At 38.8% G+C, this 14,537-nt stretch overlaps 1 protein-coding gene across 2 annotated transcripts; it reads right to left on the reverse strand.

Moving 5' to 3' along the window:
• Nucleotides 1-4,311: 4,311 nt before the first annotated feature.
• Nucleotides 4,312-8,656, reverse strand: LOC129162664 (uncharacterized). Of its 2 annotated transcripts, XM_070549823.1 has the most exons (7): nucleotides 8,509-8,656; nucleotides 7,899-8,255; nucleotides 7,597-7,813; nucleotides 7,055-7,278; nucleotides 6,725-6,872; nucleotides 6,515-6,624; nucleotides 4,312-5,082 (listed from the first exon to the last, which is right to left on the reverse strand). In XM_070549823.1, the coding sequence occupies exons 2-7, from the start codon at nucleotides 8,166-8,168 to the stop codon at nucleotides 4,774-4,776; spliced, it is 1,278 nt and encodes a 425-aa protein (XP_070405924.1). In that variant the 5' UTR covers nucleotides 8,169-8,255; nucleotides 8,509-8,656; the 3' UTR covers nucleotides 4,312-4,773. The 2 variants fall into 2 exon arrangements, with proteins under 2 accessions (XP_070405924.1, XP_070405925.1); XM_070549824.1 differs by having other exon boundaries at nucleotides 7,899-8,656.
• Nucleotides 8,657-14,537: the final 5,881 nt, after the last annotated feature.

Here is a 14,537-nt window from a genome sequence, read left to right on the forward strand (position 1 = left end):
TAAAAAAAACCTGACCTCTCTAGGATATTCAGAAGCCAAGTTATAAGCCCACAAATGTGTAAATGGACTACTTCTTTAAAGTGACACCAGGCCCGGTGACCTTTGGGACATGGTTTGACCCCCTATAGGAATGTGCAATCATCATGAAACGTTCAGATCACTTACAACTCAATAGATTCTACCTTCTTGTAACATTTCAGCCTGATTGGACCTTGTTTTCACACAGATGGACCCAGAATGATGTGAAATTGTGCTTCGTGCAACATAATTTTGGGTGCCATTTACAAACCATAAGTGCTAGTGACTCCATTCCTTTTTGAGGTTGTAGGGGCTGTTGATTGGAGTACACTAAAACAAACCTGACCTCTCTAGGACATTCAAAAGCCAAGTTATAAGCCCACAAAGGTGTAACTGGACTACTTCTTTAAAGTGACACCAGGCCCGGTGACCTTTGGGACATGGTTTGACCCCCTATAGGAATGTGCGATCATAATGAAACATTCAGATCACATACAACTCAGTAGATTCTACCTTCTTTTAAGGTTTCAGCCTGATTGGACCTTGTTTTCACACAAATGGACCCAGAATGATGTGAAATTGTGCTTCGTGCATTATAATTCTGAGTGCCATTTACAAACCATAAGTGCTAATGACTCCATTCCTTTTTGTGGTTGTAGGGGCTGTTGATTGGAGTACTCTGAAACAAACCTGATCTCTCTATGACATTCAGAAGCCAAGTTATAAGCCCACAAATGTGTAACTGGACTACATCTTTAAATTGAGACCAGATCCGGTGACCTTTGGGACATGGTTTGACCCCCTTAGGAAAGTGCTATCATCATGAAACGTTCAGATCACTTACAACTCAATAGATTCTACCTTCCTGTAACGTTTCAGCCTGATTGGACCTTGTTTTCACACAAATGGACCCAGAATAATGTGAAATTTTGCTTCGTGCAACATAATTCTGGGTGCCATTTAAAAACCATAAGCGCTAATGACTCCATTCCTTTTTGGGGTAATTGGGGCTGTTAATTGGAGTACTCTAAAACAAACCTGACCTCTCTAGGATATTCAAAAGCCAAGTTATAAGCCCATAAAGGTGTAACTGGACTACTTCTTTAAAGTGACACCAGGCCCGGTGACCTTTGGGACATGGTTTGACCCCCTTAGGAAAGTGCTATCATCATGAAACGTTCAGATCACTTACAACTCAATAGATTCTACCTTCTGGTAACGTTTCAGCCTGATTGGACCTTGTTTTCACACAAATGGACCCAGAATGATGTGAAATTGTGCTTCGTGCAACATAATTCTGGGTGCCATTTACAAACCATAAGTGCTAATGACTCCATTCCTTTTTGTGGTTGTAGGGGCTGTTGATTGGAGTACACTAAAACAAACCTGACCTCTCTAGGACATTCAGAAGCCAAGTTATAAGCTCACAAAGGTGTAACTGGACTACTTCTTTAAAGTGACACCAGGCCCGGTGACCTTTGGGACATGGTTTGACCCCCTTAGGAAAGTGCTATCATCATGAAACGTTCAGATCACTTACAACTCAATAGATTCTACCTTCCTGTAACGTTTCAGCCTGATTGGACCTTGTTTTCACACAAATGGACCCAGAATAATGTGAAATTTTGCTTCGTGCAACATAATTCTGGGTGCCATTTAAAAACCATAAGCGCTAATGACTCCATTCCTTTTTGGGGTAATTGGGGCTGTTAATTGGAGTACTCTAAAACAAACCTGACCTCTCTAGGATATTCAAAAGCCAAGTTATAAGCCCATAAAGGTGTAACTGGACTACTTCTTTAAAGTGACACCAGGCCCGGTGACCTTTGGGACATGGTTTGACCCCCTTAGGAAAGTGCTATCATCATGAAACGTTCAGATCACTTACAACTCAATAGATTCTACCTTCTGGTAACGTTTCAGCCTGATTGGACCTTGTTTTCACACAAATGGACCCAGAATGATGTGAAATTGTGCTTCGTGCAACATAATTCTGGGTGCCATTTACAAACCATAAGTGCTAATGACTCCATTCCTTTTTGTGGTTGTAGGGGCTGTTGATTGGAGTACACTAAAACAAACCTGACCTCTCTAGGACATTCAGAAGCCAAGTTATAAGCTCACAAAGGTGTAACTGGACTACTTCTTTAAAGTGACACCAGGCCCGGTGACCTTTGGGACATGGTTTGACCCCCTTAGGAAAGTGCTATCATCATGAAACGTTCAGATCACTTACAACTCAATAGATTCTACCTTCCTGTAACGTTTCAGCCTGATTGGACCTTGTTTTCACACAAATGAACCCAGAATGATGTGAAATTGTGCTTCGTGCAACATAATTCTGGGTGCCATTTACAAACCATAAGTGCTAATGACTCCATTTTTTTGTAGTTGTAGGGGCTGTTGATTGGAGTACACTAAAACAAACCTGACCTCTCTAGGACATTCAGAAGCCAAGTTATATGCCCACAAATGTGTAACTGGACTACTTCTTTAAATTGACACCAGATCCGGTGATCTCTGGGACATGGTTTGACCCCCTTAGGAAAGTGCTATCATCATGAAACGTTCAGATCTCTTACAACTCAATAGATTCTACCTTCCTGTAACGTTTCAGCCTGATTGGACCTTGTTTTCACACAAATGGACCCAGAATGATGTGAAATTCTGCTTCGTGCAACATAATTCTGGGTTCCATTTAAAAACCATAAGTGCTAATGACTCCATTCCTTTTTGTACTTGTAGGGGCTGTTGATTGGAGTACACTAAAACAAACCTGACCTCTCTAGGACATTCAGAAGCCAAGTTATAAGCCCACAAAGGTGTAACTGGACCACTTCTTTAAATTGACACCAGTTCCGGTGACCTTTGGGACATGGTTTGACCCCCTTAGGAAAGTGCTATCATCATGAAACGTTCAGATCACTTACAACTCAATAAATTCTACCTTCCTGTAACGTTTCAGCCTGATTAGACCTTGTTTTCAGACAAATGAACCCTGAATGATGTGAAATTGTGCTTCGTGCAACATAATTCTGGGTGCCATTTACAAACCATAAGTGCTAATGACTCCATTCCTTTTTGTGGTTGTAGGGGCTGTTGATTGGAGTACACTAAAACAAACCTGATCTCTCTAGGACATTCAGAAGCCAAGTTATAAGCCCACATATGTGTAACTGGACTACTTCTTTAAATTGACACCAGATCTGGTGACCTTTGGGACATGGTTTGACCCCCTTAGGAAAGTGCTATCATCATGAAACGTTCAGATCAATTACAACTCAATAGATTCTACCTCCCTGTAACGTTTCAGCCTGATTGGACCTTGTTTTCCTACAAATGAACCCAGAATGATGTGAAATTGTGCTTCGTGCAACATAATTCTGGGTGCCATTTACAAACCATAAGTGCTAATGACTCCATTCCTTTTTGGGCTAATGGGGGCTTTTAATTGGAGTACTCTAAAACAAACCTGACCTCTCTAGGATATTCAGAAGCCAAGTTATAAGCCCACAGAGGTGTAACTGGACTACTTCTTTAAAGTGACACCAGGCCCGGTGACCTTTGGGACATGGTTTGACCCCCTATAGGAATGTGCGATCATCATGAAACGTTCAGATCACTTACAAATCAATAGATTCTACCTTCTTGTAACGTTTCAGCCTGATTGGACCTTGTTTTCACAGAAATGGACCCAGAATGATCTGAAATTGTGCTTCGTGCAACATATTTCTGGGTGCCATTTACAAACCATAAGTGCTAATGACTCCATTCCTTTTTGTGGTTGTAGGGGCTGTTGATTGGAGTACACTAAAAGAAACCTGTCCTCTCTAGGACATTCAGAAGCCAAGTTATACACTGCAAAAACAGCTATACTTAAAACAAGCCAAATATTCTTAAATCTGGCAACATTTTCTTGTTTTGAGCAAAAAAAATCTGCCAATGGGGTAAGCAAAAGTTGCTTGACTAGAATTCTTAAAACTAGCAAATTAACCTAACTGTCATATCCCTTTTAACTAGACAAAATTGTCTAAAATGTATGCTTAATTCAAGAAAATGTGACTTATTATAAGTAAAAGACACTTTGATATTTAGAAAATCTGTACCTAAAATTACGATTATGCTTTCTTGAACAAGCTGTTTTCAATAATTATTTGCTTACTTTAAGATTCTACACCTTAATTTAGATTTTTCACATAAAAAACCCACCTTACTATAGGACAAATTTTCTTAAAACTTAATTGTTTCTTTCTTGATTGAGCTAATTATAAGAATTATGTTTCGACTCTGAGAACCATAATCAGCCAAAATTCCTGAGAATAAGACACCATCTCTTCAAAAAGCTACTAAAAATAAGGGAATTTGTCTTAAATTAACACATCCAAAGCACTCTTAGTTTTTGCACTTTATTGGCAATGGGTCAGTAACTCACTGAGGTCTGTTCCAGGAGAATCATGTCTAAAATTATACATTTCAGCAGGGTACTGTGTAACACGGCCAATACAAGAAGTGCATATTCCAGATACTCTTAACATGAATAATAACAGTATAACACACTCTTGGCTGGTATCAAAAATAAATTTAGCTGAAGCTTAAAACAATCACTATTTCAAATCCTTTAGAAGAACAAGTTTAACGACCACACAAACAAACAAGTGTTTTACATTTGAACAACTTTTCTAGAGAAAAAAACAACCTCACTGACTAACACGGAGTCTGATAAACAAGGCAGATAGAGTCTGTCATCTGAGAGACTCACTCAATGAATGACTTCCACTCACCAAGAGTCTTCCTGTAAGAGGGGGTTGAATCTCGGTCATGGATGGAGTCTTTGAGTATTTCAGTTTGCAAGACAGACAGCAGTGTGGAAATGCACTTTGGATATGTGAGGTGGAGGGCATAGTAATATGCCATCAGATAGAGCAGTCCCTCATTAAGATCCTTCCGGTCAAAAGTGCTCACCGGTGTGGTTCCAACAGCTATCATGCAGTTGCCTTCAGAGACAAGCAGAACTGGACAAGCCAGGGGTCGCTGACGCAGGTAGCCTTCAGGGTCTTCTGAAGTCTACATGACAGAAAAAATGAGGATTAGAACAAGACCGTAAGAAACACAATTTTTGAGTTGCATTACAGTTTGAAATAGATCAACATTTTTTGTAGGTTTTATTAACATCAACATCAGGGTTTCCCTTACATAGGAGTAGCCGTGGCGGCCTGCCACGGCTGAAATCCCACCGCCACGCCTACAAGATCCCAAGTTTTTTTTTTTTGCGCTGTTTCCCGAAGAAGCAGCAGGAACTACTATATTGTCACTTGTGATGACAGCCGGCGGCAGCAAGGAGGAGCAGGCAGGGCAAGGTGAAGTTACAGCATAAGTTACTGAGTTTAAAATTAGAAAGGTAGCAGTGGATATAATGCTTTGTGGTTTACATGTTTCAATAGCATTAAGATAAACGAGTGTTGACGATCTTGACAGGGTTTCCTCCAGTGCTTATTAGGACAGATTTTCCTCCCCTCACCAGGCAAAGTATCACTTATTCATGTAAAATGTATTTATTTTTTCATGTCTGACTTTAACCGCATCTAATACTGTATTACGGCGTGAGCGCAACAGCGACAACTTAAGATCGATGTGTGAGCAGCGTGAGAGGTAGGGTGTTTTCATCTGAACCCTTAAAACCTCCAGCAGGCTACGCTGCACTATTGACGTGTTAGCGCATGGCGCTAACAACTTACCGATGTGACACGTCTCGGAGAAAGCGTAAAAACACGTTGGACGCTTCTTCGGAAGTGGGAAAATAACGCTTCTTCTTAAGCAGAGCACGACGTCGCCTCGGCTCGTTCACGGCCGAGCCGGACTGAGCTCGATAACATTGACCCAGCACAGCCACTGGGTCGTTGGAGCTGCCCCGTGACTGCCTGATGGAAAATCAGCGGGTTTCATCAAACTTGTAAAGTTTTTTGTTTTTGCTGGGGACCCCCTGTATTTTACCGCTCCCTCCTGCAGTCTTCCCCTATTAACATTTAAAATGATTCTGTAAACTCCGTGTATCAATAGAAACAATCTCTGCCTCTGCCAGCTGCAGTAAATGTAGTCTCAATAATAAATAAGAGGTGCATTCATCTGTGCATGTCCTTTGACCCGCATTAGTGATATTCTCAGCACCAGAACAGTGAAGCAAAGAAACACATTCCTGAGTTTGTTAGTAATTTTATTTATTAGGTGCATCTAACCTGTTCTATTTTTCTCTGAAATGAGATCACATCAGTGCTTCTATGGGTTGTCTCGTCTCTGCTCAGGAAAATTTTACTGTATTTAGAGACGTGTCATAATCCCTACCACCCCACCGCTGGAAAAATTCCTAGGGGAAACACTGAACATGTTATGGGGATCTGAACTTAAAGAATATTTGACCGACTCCACAGTAAAATATATAAAATGAAAACATGACTAACTGCAAAATTCAATATATACACATAGACTATTGCAGTCTTACCTTTAGGACATGGAAAAAAGCCTCACTACAGATGCCCAGCTTCTTAGGTGGTACTGTGCTGGAAGGGAAAAGCATGGGAAGGGCTCTGAACACAGCTGCTGCATGTTCCACTGGTTTGAAAAAAAAAAAAAGACAGCGCAACACCATTAAGCATTGCAAATAATGCAATCTGCAAAGCATAAATGTAGACACAAAATACTGTAGCATTACCTCCATCCAAAGTTTTTGGCGGCTTCATAACTTTCTTCATGACACCATAAAACTGCACCTTCGAGTAGAAGATGTCCCATCTATCCTTCATCTCAGAAATGTATTTCATGTTGGATGGTTGAATAATTCTGCGCAGCTCATCAAGGACCTGAAAAATGAAAAATACAGACTGAAACCCAACTGAGATAGATCTGTCTAGCTCTGTATCTGGTCCTGACAATAAGTGATAACAATTTAAATATGAGAGCCAGTATTTAAGAAATTTGAAAATCATATCGAAATGTCCCCAAAGGAATAAAAGGATGGCTAAAAGAAATAAGTGCTGCTTACATGATCCAGTTCTCTGAAACAAGGATATGCCTCTAGTATCTTCACTGCTCTGTCCTGCTCCTTTATAGCATCAGAGTTAATGAACTGTCTTCTAGACTCAAACTCCAGGTTCAGCAGTTGGGTAACAGCAGCTTTGTTCGGTTTTTTGGTCTTGTATATTTCTTGAAGTGACTTGTAGTGTCTTGCCTGGGTTTTTAGGCTGTCAAAGAAGTCAGCTGAACCAGCTAAACACACAGAGCAGAGGTGTGTAAACCATTTATTGCCACAGTAAGGCTTTATATATCTGTTATTGGTGCAAAACAATAAAACAAAAATACCAAAATGTATCTGTAAATTAGATCAACAAATTAACTAACCACCTATCTTCAAATTGTTCATTCATCCTGTCAAGTTGTCACTATTAAATGGAATGCAAAGATTCCAAGATAAACAGTGAAGTAGTTGTGTTCCATTGTTAGCAGAATTTTTAAGAAAAAAAAGTAACATCCAAACCACAATTTACACTCAGGGTGTAATAAGAGGGTGCATTATATTATACTTACATTCTTCATCACTGCCATCCTGGTGGTGCACTGGGGTGCCCATCGATCTCACTGGTGATTTATCTAGAATAATAGTTGATGCACTGGACTCCCCACTGCTGTCAGTTTTTGCAGCACTTTCATTCCCATCCTTTCTTGGCTTCTTCGCAGGTTGTTTGCCCTTCCTTGGACTTTTGACATTGGAGAGTCTCTTAATCAGCTTTTTAGCAACATGCTCCTAACAGGTACAAACGGTAAAAATTAAAAGATGATAAGATACATCAATCATGATTAACACAGAGTGTTGAGCAAATGCTACTTACCCACTCACCACACGTTTCTTTAAGCATTGGGTAGTACTCCATTAATTGCTTTGCCATGGCATCAACCTCATGTTTGCTGGGGTATCTGGAGTCCTCAGCTGCTCTTGCTATGGAAATCATGTTTGTCATGGTGTTTCTTACGAGTCGACAAAAGAGTTCCTTTGACAAAGGTTCAGCACACTCTGTCCCCAGCCGCTTCTTTTCAAAGTAGGAACGTCGAGCTTGATCAAGTTCACTGTCTGTGAAGACTATGTACTCTGGATTGGACATAGTCACAAACTTAGAAGTGCTGGGTTCCTCTCTGGAGAAGTCACCATCTCCAGTAGTTGTTAGCGTTCTTTCAGCAGCAGTCTTGTTCTAAAATACAGTGTACATAGGGCTAATTTCACATAAAATTGCACAAGAACTTTAGGTCTCTACACAAGAAAGAAAGTACAACTAAATATCATTAAAGTGTTGAACAATATGTGTAGGCCACTTGATTTAAACCAAAACTATAGAAGATTCTACTGTCTATCTGTTAAGTGAGTATTGGTGGAATTACTTGAAACTGCATAAAACAAACTGGTGTGTTCACAGTTTTGTCACACAGCGATAGGACAGAACTTACTTCTTCACATTTGTGCACTGCAAGCCATAGAGCCCGACGCCTGAGGAAATGTTCAGGACCAGGAAACAGATCTTTGATGTCATCTCGTGTAAGTGATGAGAGCAGGTCTTCTCCAACATTTGCTTCTGCAATAGGAGTTTCCAATTATCACTACATTGCATTATCCTCATGTGCAAGCCAGCTGACAGCTTTGCTTGGGTAACACAAAGGATACACAAGAAACATAATTTAATAGTTACCATTTAAAAACAATACTCTATTCCATTATATTCCCTCCTGACTGCTCCACAGGTTCTAAATTACCTTCCTCCCATTGACTGGAAAAAGTATTATATTTGTGATACATCAATTATATAAGTGTATACAAATAAATGTCTCTTTTTTTAACTTCCTGTGCTAATTGTTACTAATTTAACTCCCACAATTTCTGTAAAACTGACATTAAATTTTATTCTCTTTTATAATTAAACATATATTTTTCTCAATATATAACCATATTTGATAAATATCACGATTAATGACATTCAACTGTTTGTATTTTAACATCGTTCTTGTAGTTTTATAAGCTAATAATTAAACTGAAGCAAACATCTTTACTGTGAACTAAATATACTGTGCATCTTCATTCCTTTTGACGTCCTTTTTCAATTGATTTTTCTTACTGGGAAGTTAGAATTTCCGAGGAGAAGGCGAACGCACCATTAGCTGATAACAATGGTGGCAATGAAAGCTAACATATCAAGCTAACGTTATCTTAAAAAGTTTATTTAGCTGCTGGAGCAGATTAAAACGATGATGCCTCACACTTAGATCGTTGTCGCTGGTTTGATATTCACCCAATCACCCGTCACATTTAGTAAAGTGAAGCCAAACTTTAGAGCGCGTTCATGTTCTTCTAGTCGGAAATTCGGAGTTCCGAGGAGAAAGCGAACGCACCATTAGCGGAACGGAAGCTAAAATATCAAGCTAACATTATCTTTAACATTTTATTTACCTACCGGAGCAGATTAAGATGAGGATGTCTCACTTAGATCGTTGTCGCTGGTTTCATCATGACCCAGTTACCCATCACATTTAGTGAAGTGGACCCAAGCTTTAGCGTGCGTTGTTTCTACCATGCTGCTGTTTACTACTGGCTCGCAGCAAGTGACAACGTAACGCTCTTGCGCATGCGCAGCTGTCTAGACAAGTTCCGTTATGAAAGACGGGTACCGACCTTGTTCAATAAAGTTTTGGAGAAAAAAAATAGCTAGCTGCTAATAAAAGTTTTGGGAAAAAAAAGACGGGTACCGAAACCTTATCTTCCCTTAAAAAGTACAGAATTCGGTTTCCTTTCATGCGTTTACTTGTGGATGGGATTATTTTTTTAAACGAAAACGGAAAATCTCAATTTTCAAAAATACCCATGTAGGTAGTGTAATAGCACTAGCATATTTAAATATGCTAGTGCAACCAAGCTAACCGCACAAACTAAGCTAACAACCGAGTATAGCCTGCCATGCTACTGATTAACTTGCAACATAGCAGAACACCAAACATATAAAAAACAAAACAGTCACATACCTTTCAGGGTGGCAATTGTTATTTCGTCCAGTGTCTCCATAGCGTGCCTTAATTTCTTCACACCGTACCCCGTATCCCGGACCCCAAAATATTACTAATCCTGCAATCCAACTTTGAGGCGCGAAGTTAGAGGCGCGAAGCTGGACTGTACCAACTAAGGAGTATGGGGCTGTGTACAGAAATGGTTTAGTTCGCTCTTTAATATCTTTAAAATTCTATATATTTAAATATTTGACTATTTAGTTAGATTATATTCAGTAAATACTGACATGTCGGTACTATCACTTACTGCAGCTGTTATAAGGCAGTGAATTAGGCTAGCCATTCCTACCCCTTAATGGAATAATCCTGGTCATCTTGGCATTATGGGAAAAACGGTTCACAGATCAGTGAAACAAAATGATTTGGCGCTGTGTTATCTGCTTCGTTTTTGTGGGTCTGACCCTCAAATCCTTACTGAGTCATATTAATTCTGCACATAGCCATAGTCCAGATTTCCGTGTAGTTTGTGGCATAGATGGATGTGCCAAAGAATATCGTGTTTACAATTCATTTTGGTATCACATTCGTCGAACACACTCTGACCACCTTGGCAATGGACGATGCAGTGGATCGACAATGACACAAAAATCTGTAAGGTGAGACTGACTATATACTTTGATATCTTTGTAAATAATCATTTAAAGTATTCATATTAGATTCCTACTTGTTTTTACAGCTTAACAGTAGATATGTTAATGCTAATTCCTTATGATCCACAGCAATGCTATCTATTTATAAAGACTGAGTGTTTAATTTCTCCTAATAGAGAAAACAGCATTTTTTTTTCAACTTTTGTTTTAAACAAACTGATGGGCATGGTCCAGAGTCTCCTTGGTTGTTTGTGTTTAATAATATTCATTGTTTCAGTTAGTTTCCTGGTTGTTAATTATTTTTTGTGATTTTTAAAGCTTTGAAACGACAGTTAAGCTGCCAAATATCAATCAGCATTAAATTAGTAACAATTTATTAAACTCAGTCTGAAAACATACATATTTTAGAGTAAATTATCAAATGCAGAATATAATTATTTAGAAATTATCAGTGTAGCTTGTAATTAATATCTTTAACTAATCAATTAATCTCAATTGCAGTTCTAGGAGGAAACCCTCATCAGCGGTGCACAGAGGTCTGAGTAACATGTGGGCCTACAGGACTGATCCAGTGGTCGAAAACCAGCCAACAAGCCAGCCAACAATAGATGCGGCTGTAGACACCAGATTGAACTCAGGAGAAGATGCAGTGATTGAGCAAAACGCAATACAGCATGATCCAGACAGTGTGTGCCCGGAACATTTTGGCACTTTTGACACTAATATGACATTGTACTCTGGCTTCGATGATGGTGCCCATACCTCGCAAAGGCCCCTTGTTCCATCCCAGACCAACAATGATACCTCGACTCCAAACATTTCATCAGCTTGTCCAAGCGGGTTCGCAGATGGAGTAGCATCATGCCAATCTATGGTGAGTCTATCACTACTGAACAATAACAACTTCTTTTGATAAAACATTTTACCAGTTTATTGCACTCCTATATTTATTTCTCTTTTCTGAAGGATGACTCCTGCCACGATGTTCTTACCAGACAAGCAATAGCTCTTGTATTGACTGCAAGACAGAAACATCGTCTTTCACAGGTTTGTGCTCATACAAAATTAGAATTATTATTAACATGTGGCTCTATTTTTTCATAATTTATTATTAACAATTTTCCCTGTAACAGCCTTTAATTCATTATGATTATCCTAATAGTAACTATGGAAAACCGAGCATCACTTGTATGTGCCTCCAACTTTCCAGTTTACCTAAGGCAGTCATAGTCTCCAGCTATCCATCCATTCGCCTTCGCCTATCCTTTTCAGGGTTGCTCCCATCCCAAGCATTCCTCCGTTACCTAACTCTTAGTCTCAGTTTAAAAAGGAAAATTGTAATCTTAATTAAACTAAAAATTTGAGTTTTGCAAGAACTCTGAGAAGGAATTTAAACATTGGTGTTTTTTTTCAGTTTCAGTGAGGAAAAAAATCTATAAGAAACTGTCAAATAATTCTATGCAGTATTTTGGTTGCAGAGCTACGTACGTTATTAGTCCTTACATCATAAGTTGTCTATTCGCTAAAAATAAATCTCTTTTAATAGCAAACAACTAAGATGTCATTTGTTCTTTCTGTCTGTTTTTCAGAGTGGTGTGAATGATGTCGTTGCAGCATTACAACAGTATCAGGCATCGTTGGTCAATAATCTGAGAAGTCAGGTACAAAAGGTTTTCCAGCAGCATCATGGAAGTGGACTTGAAAAAGATGTTTTGTCAGTGTTCGACCAGATTGAGGATCCATTTGCCTCTGTTTCAACAACATATAGACAGGATGATGTGATAAAGAGAACTTTCAATTTTGTGGAATCCGAGGAGGTTTGTGTTGGGTATACTGCTGTCATGGTAAAAAAAGGGAAAAAAAGATTCCTCACTACTGTGCCCAAATATTTTCATTATGTTCCGCTTGTCAGAAGTTTGGAGCAGTTATTCTCCCATCCAAGAGTTTTTGCATTGATAGATGAGCAGAAAAATTACAGAACTGATTATTTATATGATATCATAGATGGAGAACTCATGAAGTCTCACCGTTTATTTTCTGCACACCCTTCTGCCTTACAGATTATCCTTTACTCAGATGAAATTGAAATTTGTATCCCACTTGGGTCTCATGCCTCCAAAAATAAGTTGGTAATGTTCTATTATACTTTGGGAAACATTAATCCTAAATATTGATCAAAACTAGCTGCCATTCGTCTACTTGCCATTGCAAAAAAGAGTGCACTTTCTGAATGTGGTGTAGATGGAATCTTGCAAAGGCTGCATGAGGACTTAGTGAAGCTATATAATGGAGTTAAAATTCAAACTGGAAATGGTGAACGTGAAATATTTGGAGCATTAGTTTCATTATGTGGAGACACTTTGGCGCAACATGAGCTTTGCGGGTTTAAAGAGGGTGTTGGGTTTGCTCATAGTAAATGCAGGCAGTGTGAATGTTCATTTGAGGACATGCAAATTTATTTTGATGAGGATAACTTTGAGGAACGGACATTTGAACGACATATCCGGCAATGTAGCGAAATTGAGAAGGCCAACACAGAGTATCTAAGAAGTAGCTTAAAAACAACATATGGAATAAACAGAAGAAGCAAACTTATTAATTTCCCAGCATTCAACTTGATCCAACAAACACCCCAAGACATGATGCATGTAATTTTTGAAGGGATTGCTCCATTAGAAATAAAGTGTGTGTTGAAACACTTACTTCTTATGGGAGAGCTAGACTTAGATCTCTTCAATGCTGCAATGACTGGTTTCCCATACTCTCCAGTTGATATTAGAGATAAACCAAGTGTCATTACCTACAGTACATTAGCTTCCAGTGACAATAAGCTGAAGCAGTCCTCGGGGCAAATGATTGTGCTTTTGAAAATTTTGCCATTTCTGATTGATGCAGCCAAAGGTACTGAACACTACGCATTCATTCTTGAACTCATTGAGATAGTTCAGATTTTACTTGCTCCTGTCATCAGTCTGCAGACAATTAACAAGTTGAAAATCCTCATTGAACAGCACTTGAAGCACATGAAAGCCCTTTTCCCAGATAACAACATCACACCAAAACAACATTATTTGAGTCATACACCAAGCCAAATTAAACGTTTGGGACCAGTGGTCCGTCATATGTGCTTGAGATTTGAATCAAAACATTGCTTTTTCAAACAATGGGCATCAAAAATAAATTTTAAAAATGTTTGCAAATCTTTAATAAAGCATAATCAAATGTATGAATGTTGTCAGAACGTGGATGGTTTTGATCACCCCATTTTTTCCAATGAATGCACATTAGGACCAACCTCAGAAGTAAGCAACATGTCATACTTAAAAGAAAAAATGAGGGACTTCCTTGGAAATGATGAAGTGAACCATGCAGTGACTGTTAAATGGCTTAATCTAAATGGTAACAAATACATAAGGGATAGGTCATTAATTGTTTGTGCTGTTGGTTCTAGTGATTTACCTATATTTGGGCTTGTGAAAAATATCTATGTGATCAATTCATCATTGTATTGTTTTGAATTCCAGCAGCACAATACCATTTGTTATGACAGAGATTACATGTCATATAAGATAGAGATTCCAAACATGGCACAAGCAACGGAACTGATATCTGCTGATAATCTTATAGATTTCACTCCATATTACAGTTTCACACACAAAGGTATGACATATGCAGTCATGAAATATTACATGTGTGATGTAATTGGACTACACAGTTCAACAGATGCTTTATAAAAGTTACACTGCTTTACATGCATGAACTGTATTATCAGGTTATTGCTTTGGACAGTTTTGTTGAGTTTTCTATCAAATCTGACAGTTGAATGTGATTGTA

The sequence above is a fragment of the Nothobranchius furzeri genome, chromosome 3 (assembly GCF_043380555.1).
Source record: "Nothobranchius furzeri strain GRZ-AD chromosome 3, NfurGRZ-RIMD1, whole genome shotgun sequence".
In the NCBI taxonomy this organism is placed as follows: Eukaryota; Metazoa; Chordata; class Actinopteri; order Cyprinodontiformes; family Nothobranchiidae; genus Nothobranchius; species Nothobranchius furzeri.

Excerpts from the sequence above, each read along its gene's own strand:
- LOC129162664 (XM_070549823.1), bottom strand. The coding sequence starts at position 8,168 with ATGTCCAATCCAGAGTACATAGTCTTCACAGACAGTGAACTTGATCAA. Across the intron at positions 7,279-7,596 it reads GGATGGCAGTGATGAAGAAT|CTGGTTCAGCTGACTTCTTT; the intron begins GTAAGTATAATA and ends CTGTGTGTTTAG. Across the intron at positions 6,625-6,724 it reads GCCAAAAACTTTGGATGGAG|TGGAACATGCAGCAGCTGTG; the intron begins GTAATGCTACAG and ends TTTTCAAACCAG.